The 11,827-nt window shown below is 49.7% G+C and overlaps 1 protein-coding gene across 1 annotated transcript in view; it reads right to left on the bottom strand.

The window, feature by feature from the left end:
• Window positions 1-10,644, bottom strand: part of DFFA (DNA fragmentation factor subunit alpha) — a 12,525-nt gene extending 1,881 nt beyond the window's left edge. Inside the window, 5 exon segments of the mRNA XM_004718176.2 lie at window positions 2-83; window positions 258-447; window positions 6,072-6,214; window positions 8,752-8,913; window positions 10,434-10,644. Coding sequence (XP_004718233.1) covers window positions 2-83; window positions 258-447; window positions 6,072-6,214; window positions 8,752-8,913; window positions 10,434-10,569 — 713 coding nt within the window. The 5' untranslated portion in view covers window positions 10,570-10,644.
• Between the last annotated feature and the right edge of the window lie 1,183 nt (window positions 10,645-11,827).

Genomic DNA, 11,827 nt, shown 5'->3' with positions numbered 1-11,827 from the left:
CCTGAGGGCAATCCTGGTGGCTGGCTCGTGAGTGAGGCCCGTGTCAACCGTATCTACCTCTTCACCAAACCCAGCGTGGGACTCTGCAAAGCAAGCGGGCGATGGAGGTTAGCACACTGTTATGACAGGTCAGTCCTAACATGTCAGCTCAGGGTCCCGCTGCTGCATGGCGGCAGTGGGCTCGCTCCCGAGGAAACATCGCAAGCACTTGTTTCTCACTGCACCGCCCCACCAGCTGGGCATGGGTCATGTCCTACCTTGCTGCTTGGCCAAGACGCCCCCCTCCTTCTGCAAAGCCTGCAGGTACAGCTCCAGGAGCTGCTTGGACTGACGGGCTTCCTCCCTCTGGTCGAGCACCTGCTGCAAGGTGTTCTGGAGCTGCTGGACGGCGGCACAGCTCTGACCGAGCTCCTGAGCCAGGTCTGAGCACGGGACATCGAGAAGCACCTACCAGAGGAATACAGGTGCATATGAAGTCGACGGGCGCTCCCTACACGTCGGTTCCAGAGGTTCATTTTATCAGTTTCCGAAAGTGACCTACGTTGCCTGGCTGAGAGTCAGGAGAGAAGCATGCACTTCTTATCCGTTTTTTCTGGAGGAAAATGATGCCCCGCCACCTCGAGAGAGACAGAGAGCGAGCCCCAGCCCCAACCAACGTTGATACTGGAAGACTCAATGGCACAGGATATAACGGGGAAGGCAGGTGTATGAGACCAGGGCACAATCCGAGTTCGTTTCAATCAAAAGTTCCTAGAATAATTTTCACCTTAATTTATTGCATACATTCACATGAAAAAAAACGAGCCTTAAAGAAGTTCTGAAGTTCTTATGCTTAAAAGGTGACCTACAGCCAGGTGTGCTTCTCTCGTCAGCAACAACACTGTCTTGTCTGGGTTGCCCTTCAACAACGTGGACACGCTGGGCAGTGGCACCGCTGCAGTGTCTCAGGCATGAGCGGGGGGGCGGGTCCCACTTACCGGCAGGGCTTTGTTTTGTCGCCACTGTGGTCCATCCGTCCGTCTTGCAGAGGCGACTATTTTTGTAAAGGAGCACAGGACTCATGGGAGCCTAGCTGTCATTTACAGGAGCTCTGGCCGTGTGGGGTTATGCCCTGGGCGGCTAATGACAAGGTAAACCGCTGGCAAGCCCCCGTCGCTCCTCAGGAGAATGGCAGGGCTCTCCCCTCCTGGAAGCGGTTCCAATCTCTGAAACTCATAGGGCAGTAATGTCCGGTCCTGTAAAGCTGCTCCAAGTCGGCCACAGCTCGATGGCAAAGAATTTGTTTTGTTACTGAATTTGGTTATCTGTTTCCTAGCTAAGTGGTGAGCTTAGGGGCTAGTCTGGGTTCAAGGTTTCAAGGGGACCAGAGCAGCAGTCTTGAGAAGTCCTCAGTTTCAACAGGGCCAGTCAGTCTCTTTTTAAAGAAGTCCGAGGTTCCGATGCGCTGGCCCATGCAACTGTGCTGTGTGTGTGTTTCCCTGTATATATGAGTGTGTGTGTGTGTGTGTGTGTGAGTCCACACATGAGAGGGAGAAGTCACACCCTTGACAACTGTGTTGTGTGTGTTTCCCTGTATATATGAGTGTGTGTGTGTGTGTGTGTGAGTCCACACGAGAGGGAGAAGTCACACCCTTGACAACTGTGTTGTGTGTGTTTCCCCGTGTGTGTGACAGTCCACAGATGAGGGAGAGAGCGAGAGAGCGGTCACACCCTTGACAACTGTGTTGTGTGTGTTTCCCCTGTATATATGAGTGTGTGTGTATGTGTGTGTGTGTGTGTGTGTGACAGTCACAGATGAGGGAGAGAGAGAGAGAGAGCGGTCACACCCTTGACATCTATGAAACCTTCAGTTTCCTGGCCCATCGCTCTGAACGCGGCTCTGAGTGGTGACAGAGGAGGGAAAGGAACACTGAAACCACTTCAATGCTTTTGCAGCACAGGAGCTAGTCTCAAAGGGGATAAAAATATAAAATAAGTGTGAGGGTCTGTTCCCTATGTCCAGTTTTAAAATCACATGTCCAGTCTGTGAAGTGCGGGTCGGGCCGGTGACAGACCAACCCCAAGGTTGTACAGGTCATTCCAACACAAAGAAGGGGAAAGGGGGGCCAGCAGGGAGAAAAGGGAAAAAACAAAACAAGACAGAGAGACGAAGGCACTAGGGGAGTAGGGCACTGACCCACCCAGGGGGAGGGTATTGTTTATGTCGCCACAGAAATGGGAGTGTGAGTGCAGACCCCACCACGGCTCCCCAAACCTTGAGGGCAATGTAACCGCATGGAGCAACTCATAGACAGAGAAGTCTACAGGGCAGGCTCCAATCAGAGCCAACGTGACCGACTCCCCCTACCTTGAAGTCTGTGCTACAGAGGAGAACACTGAATCTGCAGGCTGGGGAGCAGGGCCGGCCGGCCGGCCTCACCCACGCAGAAGCAAACCAGAGACAAAGAGAGCAGGAACTAGCCCTGTCCTGGCACACCACGCCCTGGGGTTGCGGGCCTTGCTAAGGCGCAGAGAGGACTGTAGGACCGACAACAGCTGGAGACATGATGTCCCCTCACCGGAGCACACCACCACAGAGGACAATCCTGGGGACACACGGCGGGGAGTGAGTCTGGTCTGAACCCCCACAGTGGGACAAACCACGAAGGGAACATAACAGATCAGCAACAGGAGCAAAGCAAAGACACAAACACCCGGCCCCAGGAGCCCCCAAAATAAAGATTTCAGGTTAGGAGGCAGTTCCCAGAACCCCCCAGGACTGGTGGGGAGATAGTCGTGAAGGTCGGCGGACAGACCTGGAATTATGTATGCTTTTTTGTTTTTTGTTAGTTTTTTTTCCCCTTTTTTCTCTTTTTATTCAATCTTTTTTTGGTCTCTGTTATTGTTATTTTGCCCACCAATCTAAGAGTGTCGTCGTGGGAAGCAAGCCCCGAGGAGAAAGCGGGGACAGATGGTTCAGGAAGGACTTGGAAGGAGCGGTGAGCAAACAGCTCCACAGACGGGAAGTAAAAGCAACAACGAGGAGGGTGCAGAGATCCCGGCGGTGTCGGAGCACCGGCATCTAGCTGAGAGGGGTTACTAGGAGGCAGAAGGGCGAGCGTGATGGTGGGAAAGGAGGAAGGTAAAGGGAAACAGGGGAGACTCAGGAAGCAAAGCTATGGATGGAGCTAGAAACAGAGGTGTGCACCTATGTACATACATTAATCCATAAAAGTAGAGGTATTGCCCTATGTGCATATATTTACATGGCAATATATTGAGGAAGTGGACAGCCTTTGGGACTCGGCTCATGCCTTCCCTCAACACAAAAACACTTTGTTCTAACAACCTGGCATTCTGTGATGCTCACCCTCCTGGCAGGATTGCTGAAGACAAAATGTGTGCATAAGCAAATGTGGTGAAGACAGCTGATTGTGCCTGGCTATCAAAAGATATAGCACCCGGGGTGTTAAAAGCTTGAAGTTAAACAAGGGGCCATCTAGCAGAGACGCGGCATGGAAGAAGCACGCCTGCCTGTGCGATCATGAGGTTTCAATACTATCAGGTAACAGGCACCAGAAGACCCCAAACAAACAAAAACATATTATAGAGAACGAGGTCGGTCAGGGCAGAGACCCCAAACCCATCTGGAGACAATAGGGCACCCTGTCACAGAAGGGTCACAAGGAAGGGATGAGTCAACCAGGGTGCAGTGCAGCACTGATGAAACATGCAATATTCCTCTGCTTCTTTGAGGCTTCCTCACCCCCCTACCCTGACCTCAGTCTTGCCTTTCCATTCTGGCTACACCGAGGCATGTACACTGGTCCAGGTAAGAGCTCAGGGCACACGGAATACGGGTCAGCTCAACTCCTCAGGAACAGAAATGGGAGCAGCAGTACCAGGAGGATAGGGGGAAGGTGGGGAGGAAGGGAGAACGAATCACAATGATTGACATATCATCCCCCCCTTCCCCTAGGGGGATGAACAACAGAAGCGTGGGTGAAGGGAGACAGCGGTCAGTGTAAGATATGAAAACTATAATTCATCAAGGGGTCACGAGGGTGGGGGGTGAGGGGAAGGGAGGGAAAAAAGAGGAGCTGATACCAAGGGCTCAAATAGAAAGTACATGTTCAGAAAATGATGATGGCAAAATATGTACAAATATGCTTGATACAACTGATGTATGGATTGTGATAAGAGCTGTAAGAGCCCCCAATAAAATGATAAAAAATATATAGAATGTGTTAAAAGGCTCAATTTTTTTGCATATACAGTATGAGATCACAGCTAGTCTTTAGAAGAGGAAGTTCAAACTGCTAGAACTGCTAGACAGCGGTTCCCAACTCACCTTTTACCACCATCACCTGTACCTAGTCCTAAAACTGCGACCCCCCCAAAAGGAGACCCTGGACCGACCAGAAAGCAGTCATTGCTACTCTCCACTCCCCCGGCCCCTAGCAAGCCCTAATCTGAACAGTTCACGGAAATGTCTTCACACCTTTTAAGGGCTGACGAATATTCTACTACAGAGATACACCAATTTTATTTCTCCGCTCATCAGCTGGTGGCTACTCAGGCGGCAGCCACCTGGTGACCCTTCTGTACCTCGTCTCCCGAACCTCGTGAACGCATTCCTACTACTTACTCAAAGAAAAGTACAAAGGACTCTTTCCCACACTGAGGGTGGACACATGACATGAAGCACTTGTCAGCCCCTCACAAAGAATGACCCCGATATAAACCAAACCAAACGTGACCCAGTGGGACGGAACTGAAGCGCTCCAGAGGGCTTCTGAGTGTAACTCTACAGGGGTCCAGAGCCTTGTCTCTCCGCAGAGCGGCTGGAGCGGTGGGCCTACCGCCTTTACTGTGTGCCCCAGGTCACTGCCTCCTGGCCCCACTCCCCCAAGCAAATAGAAGATGTGTGGCAACCCTGCTTCGAGCACGTCTATCAGCGCTGTTTTTCCAAGAATGTGCTCATTTCCTCTCTGTGTGTCACAGTTAGTCACTCTTTCAGTAGGCTAAGCTTTTTCATGCAAGCGCACATGCCACCCTGTGAAAACATAACTTTTACATGCCCTGGGAAGCCAAAAACGTGTGAGTTGCTTCACGGTGTGGTTCACTTTATTGCGGTGGTCTGGGAGGGAACCTGCCATCCGTGGGGGTCTGCAGCTACCGACTTTAGTTCAAGATCATCCATCGTCTTGCTGTGACAACTGTGCTATGGGTGCCAGGTATGCATCAAGTTGTGTGTGTGAAAGGAGCATGGTGGCGTCGTGGTTACATGTTGGGCTGTGAACCGCACGGTCAGCAGTTCGAGACTTGGTACATAAAGCGTTAGTCTTGGGAATCCACGGGGCAGTTCTACTCTGTCCTCTGGGCTTACTTTGAGTTGGAACGGATTTGATGGTAGTGTGTTTGGAGTTTGTGTGTGTGACCGTTCAGCACAATTTTCCCGTCAATCTAAAGTGGCTCTAAAAATGGTCTATGAAAAAGTCACACCCTCTTAGAGGCCTCCCTTGACCTTCCAGTCCTGAGTGGCCCCTGCCCCTCCCTGTCTGAAGTGCTCACTTGCTTGTTGGTCAGCCTTCCTTCAGAACGAAACATCTGCTAGTCAGCCCCTGGGAACCATGGCAGGCTCAGGGTGGGGGCCCCAGGCATATTTCTTTGAAGGACCACATTCTATTTTTAATCCATATTTTTCAGAAAAGAAGGACTTGAAAGCAGAAGTGTTAAGTTACCAGCTCAACGTCACACGGAAGGAGTGGAGACTTGAATCCAGAAGCTCCGACGCCACTGCCCACTCCAAAGCCATACACCCTCGCCCCCGCCCCGCTCACGTGATCAAGGCCAGGGTGGGCCTGGCCTGGTCATCCATGTTTTTTGAAAGGTAATTCTGATGCAGGGTGAAGGTTAAAAAATGATGACCACTTTAGGTGAAAGCCAGAACTATAAAAGGAAGACTCTGGAGTCATACTCCGAGGACCACAGAGGAATGAAGGACCAGCGAAGAGAAGCGGTATCATCGTGGCGAGACACCAGCAGGCCGAGTAGTGCTGGTGCTGCTGCAGGTACAGGGCATGGCTTACCTGAAGGTCCTCCTCGGACAGGAGAATGATGTTGGAAAGATCTTCTTTCAGCTGCCTGGCCACATTCTTCCACTTTACTCCGACCCTGCTGTCTGTTTCATCTACATCAAAGGACTCCTGGGAAATCCAAGCTGTACCTCCGTCTGATAAATGACGTGAGAAAACACTAGTCACAGTCACACACCTACAAGTGCTGCTTTCAGACACATACACACACACACACACACCTGCCAATACACCCAGAGAGGGCTCCTCAGGATGTCTGCAAATCCTCCTGCAAAGCCACAGAGTAATGCCGGTGGGGGAAGAAGCACCTTTCCTTAAGGGTTCATAGGCAAGCTGTGGCAGTTACGTAATTTCATGTCAAGGTGTTAAATAGGTTATAGGGATAGTCTAGTCTGTCAATTAGGGCATGCCAAGCACGCCTCTGTGTGGGCATGGCCTTTCCACCCACTGGCCTGTGATCTTCCTACACTCGGTGTCACTGCATGTTTCTTGAGTCTGAAGAAGAATTTACAGACTGGTATTGGACATATGAGCTAATATGGGACTTATGGACTTGATCTGGACTGGGCTGGGATGTTTTCTGGATACACAGTTATTCTTTTTGATGTACGTTCTCTTATACACAGATGAGTGTCTATGAATTTGTTTCTGTAGCCCAACTTCTCAGATTTTCTGCTCACCACAGATTGGATAAATACGGTCAAGGCATTTAACCGTGATACACACCTTTCCTGATTTTGAACCATGCAGGCCTCTTAGTCCACGTCCAGGTTCCACAGGAGCACAATCCAGTGTTCTGAAAATCTAATTGTTCCCAATGTTGCTCATAATTAGCCATGATCTACAGAGTTGAAAGCCTTTGCACAGACAGTAAAATATAGATATTCTCTGTTAGGCAAGCTCTATCCGACACTGTAATGGCATCCCTTACGCCATGACTTCTGAACCAAACATCAACTTCTGGCAGTCCCTTGTTGATGTATTGTTGCAGCACATTTTGAATTATCTCCAGCAAAATTTTACTTCTATATCACATTATATTATTTCATGATTTTCACAATCTGTTGGCTCATCTTTCTTTGGAATGGCATCTCTTAACAGCTGCTTGGCTAGGTAACTATTTCCAAAGTTCCTGGCACAGACTAGCTAATGCTCGGGCATGACATGTTTGTGGAAACATTTAAACCGGTATTTCATCCATTCCTGGAACCTTGTTTGTCACCAGTGCTTCCGTACAGCCTGGACTTTCTCCTTTAACAATATTGGTTCTTTACCATATGCTACCTCTTGAAATGGTCAAATGTTAGTCAATCATTTTTGGTATAGTTACACTCTGTATTCTTTTTTCTTTCCAGAAGTTTAATTTTCTTTTACTTCTTAATCATTTTATTGGGGGTTCATGCAACTCTTATCACAATCCATACATCCATCCATTGTGTCAAGCACATTTGTTGCCATCATCGTTTTCAAAACATTTTATTTCTTCTTGAGCCCTTGGTATCAGCTCATTTTTTCCCTCATTCCGCCCCCCTCTCTCATGAACCCTTGATAACTTATAAATTATTATTTTTTCATGCCTTACACTGACCAGTGTCTCCCTTCACCCACTTTTCTGTTGTCCGTACCCCTGGGAGGGGGTTATGCATATCATTGTGATCAGTTCTCCCTTTCTCCCACCTTCCACTTCCCCTCATGGTATCGCTATTCTCAATATTGGTCCTGAGGGGTTTCTCTGTCTTGGATTCCCTGTGTTTCCAGCTCTTATCTGCACCCATGTACATGCTCTGGGCTAGCCGGATTTGTAAAGTAGAATTGGGGTCATGATAGTGGGGGGGGGAGGAAGCATTAAAGAACTAGACAAAAGTTGTATGTTTTGTTGGTGCTATACTGCACCCTGACTGGCTCGTCTCTTCCTTGTGACCCTTCTGTAAGGGGATATCCAATTGCCTATAGATAGGTGTTGGGTCTCCACTCCACACTCCCCCTCATTCACAATTATATGATTTTTTGCTCTGGGTCTTTGAGGCTGATACCTGATCACGATAGGTATCAGGTGTCGACAGGAGTGGGAGTCATTTTGCTCCCCAAGAGACACTTGGAAAAGTCTGTAGGCACGTTTGGTTGTCAGAACTAGGGAGCAAGCTGCTCCTGGCGCCTAATGAGTAGAGTCAGGGACGCTGCTAAACATGCCACAAGGCATCAGAAAACTCCCTACCACAAGAATTATCCGGCCTCAAAGGTTAATGCGATCAAGCTTGGGGCAGGTTACTTTACATACATATTGTGTTACATTAACTCTTACTACAGTCCAAGAAGACTGGTAGTACAATGACCTCAGTAAAGCACCGAGAGGTGATTTGCATAAGGTCACACAGCTTGTAAACATTAAGACAGGTTCAGACCCAGGCAGCCGGATCCGGCCTGCAGCACTGAACTCTGCCATGCTGCATTTAGCTGCCGCTAGTCTGTGAGTTATTTGAGAAGGGAGTCTGGGTCTCACTCATCTTTATGCTTGGGACGTAATTCCGTGCCTGGCACACAGAAGGAACTTGTAAATGTTTGCTGCTTAAATAGCCAGACAAACAGCAGCCAGTTGGTCATGCAGTAAAAGGGATGGTGATAGTTGATGTATCACACAGCGTGGCATGTCTTTAATAAGGCCCGGGATTCTTACCTGAATTGCTGTATGTCCACTTCTCATTACTGGCCAACGCCACAAACTTAGTGTTGGAAGGCAGACACAGGAAATAATCGTCATCATCTACTATGGTGCCATCCTCTGCTAGGACCAAGGTGATTGGTGCCAGGGACTTATCAATGCCCAGAATGTCAACAGCTGAGGGAGACAAAATGTGTGGTAACTGAAAAATGCTGCCCTTCAGAGAACTCAAGATCCAAAGCGCAAATTCATATCCATAAGGAAATTATCAATGCATCGGGTGGCAGGGACAGCATTTCATATGGGCCTGCCACTCTTCCACGTGCTTGTCATACACAAGGCTCGGGGAGGTTATGTATTTTAAAAGTTGGCGTTTAAATCCAGCCTTGAAAAGTGATTTCTACAGCTACTCTACACCACGCAGAGGAAGCACTCACGTCTTCCCTCCAACAGTAAACTACACCAAAGCCTGGCTGGGTTCCATCATTGCTTCGATGGTTAGCTTTATTTCAGAAAGAAATACAGGCGTTTGTTCTTTGCAGCCTTTCTAACGGGTAGGAAAGCACCGGAGAAAACAGAAGTGTGCTTCAGCGGCTTTTCATCTCTATCATTCTGGCGGCATAAGTGGCTTTGCCCAGAGCAGCTCTTTTAGGCCAAGTTGTCCAGCCCCCAAACAGAGCGGCACAACTTGCGTCTTATCGGCTCGGCACCACTGAACACAAGCACAGTATACAAGCCTCGGCACTGTACATCCACCCAATGCACCCAAAGGCCAGAAAAGATGGGAAAACGTACACAGCAAATGCTGTGTCACCACAGCCTGGGCAGGTGTTTGGCTGCTCCCAGTTTTTGAAAGACTTCTGCACATCATCAACTGGAGCTAGAGGCAGCACTGAACCGACACACACCGTGACCACCTCCCTGGGGCTAGCGCCCTCCTTTAACGCCCTGTGGCTGGTAACACTCGGAAGTCCTTTGAATCGATCAGTTCTTGTTGAGAGTCCTAACATTCCTGGGAGGCAGCACTGGCACTGTGAATTATACCCCCTTTGCCATGAGCGGAGCCCTGGTGGTGTAGTGGTGATGAATTGGACTTCCATACGCGTGGCTGGCAGTTCAAAACGATCAGCAGCTCCGAGGGAGGAAGACTAGGATCTCTACGACAGTGACCGTCTCAGAAACCCACGGGGGAGGGTCAGGTCACTAGGAGGCGGCGTGGACTCAATGGCAGTGAGCTGTTGCCAATGGGAAGCCTGAAGGGCTAGAGCTGCCAGTGCAAGCTTCCGGCACCGCAGTCACCCACCACCCGACACCGTTCCTTAGCCTAGGTCCCAGAGAAGCTGCCGGAGGGGACCGGCTCCTCAGTGGGTCAGCTGGCCTTCCCCACTCCCACTTTAGCGATCTGGCGTGACAAGAGTACTCTGGGGTTGGATCTGGACCAAAATCAGTAGGATTTTAGGCAAGCTACTCAGCTTTCATTTGCATCTTTCTTCCCGCCCACATTCCCCGGTTTAAGAGTGGCACGCAAGATGAATCAAGTTTCAGCGTCCGTAAACAACTACGAAACGCTTCGAAACCGGTAAAGCGCTCCACTCAAGTTAGCCATTTCGGGGCGGCTTCCCACGTCTCCCCCAAACCACCCATCGGACCCCCGACCGGCCTTCCTCCCCAACCTCCTGCGCGGGTCCTGTACCAACCCTTGCTCCTCAGATCCGCGAGGCAGGAGGCCGCCACGCCGTGCTGCTCCAGGCTGTGGTTGCGGCGCAGCAGACAAGGCTTCAGCGCCCGCATCTCGCCGGCTTCCAGAGCCCGGGCGCCCTCGGTCATTTCCATCCTTTTCAGGGTGGGACCTGAAAGGCTGGGGAATGCCGGAGAAGCTAGGTGCGGCCGTTCCCCTGCACTCGCGCTCGTGCCATGCTGGGAGCTGTAGTTCTCTTCGAGCAAGTCATGCCGGGAACCAAGGCACGCCGGGAGCTGTAGTTCTCTTCAAGCAAGTCATGCCGGGAACCAAGGCACGCCGGGAGCTGTAGTTCTCTTCAAGCAAGTCATGCCGGGAACCAAGGCACGCCGGGAGCTGTAGTTCTTGCCGGTTCTCCTCGCATACGCCCGAGGCATGCCTGAGGGGGTAGCCTCTTGAAAGTGGTTTTCAGTTCCAGTTAAATGGTAAGATAAAAGGGGGAACCGATTACAAGAATCTACGTATAGCCTCCTCCCTGGGGGATGGACAGCAGAGAAGAGGGCGGGGGAGACGTCGGAGAGTGTAACATATGACAAAATAATAATAATTTATGAATTATGAAGGGTTCATGAGGGAGGGGAGAGTGAGGAGGGAGGGGGGTGAAATGAGCAGCCGATATTAAGGGTTCAAGTAGAAGGCAAATGTTTTGAGAATGATGATGGCTGCAAATGCACATATGTGCTTGACACAATGGATGGATGTATGGATTGTGATAAGAATTGTACGAGCCCCCAATAAAATGATTTTTTTAAATTTGTAAGCTAAAGCCCAAATGAGTTTGTTTCGACCTAGTACACACTTAAGAGCTATCAACAGTACGCTCATAAATGAGGCCAGGGTTTCACTTTACAGCATAATGTGTACTCCCTTGGATTTTTAGATCACTGTTATTTGCATGTGTAGGATGTATGCTATTAATACCTACGTAAATAAAAGCTGGCTATTGCACTGTTAACTGATTTTGCTTTTCCAGCCTGAGAAATCAGTAAGATGTTCTAACTACTATGCTGATTCGGAGGATCTCAAACCAAACCCATTGCCCTCCATTAGATTCCAACCCATACGTATCTTCTGGGACAAGTGAGAACGGTCCTACGGGGTTTCCAAGGCAGCACATTTTTCGGTCGCAGACTGTCTCATCTTTCTCCTGCAATTTGAAGGAAGTCAATTTTAAAAATTGATGAGTGTCGTTTTCAGTCTCTCTGAAACAAGCTGCAAAGTAACCTGAGACACCGGCACATTTCCACCCATCGGATTCCCTGCTACGTGAGCTGTGCAAGGAACTGCCTGGTAGGCTCTAACCATGGGTCCCCAGTCGGAACCCAGCAGACACGTATGTGAGCTGTCTGCTGC

Source organism: Echinops telfairi, unplaced genomic scaffold (assembly GCF_000313985.2).
Source record: "Echinops telfairi isolate 266 unplaced genomic scaffold, ASM31398v2 ScPeMD7_7457;HRSCAF=8495, whole genome shotgun sequence".
In the NCBI taxonomy this organism is placed as follows: domain Eukaryota; kingdom Metazoa; phylum Chordata; class Mammalia; order Afrosoricida; family Tenrecidae; genus Echinops; species Echinops telfairi.
Note: the sequence above shows the minus strand (reverse complement) of the source record. Positions and strands in the feature narration are given on the sequence as shown.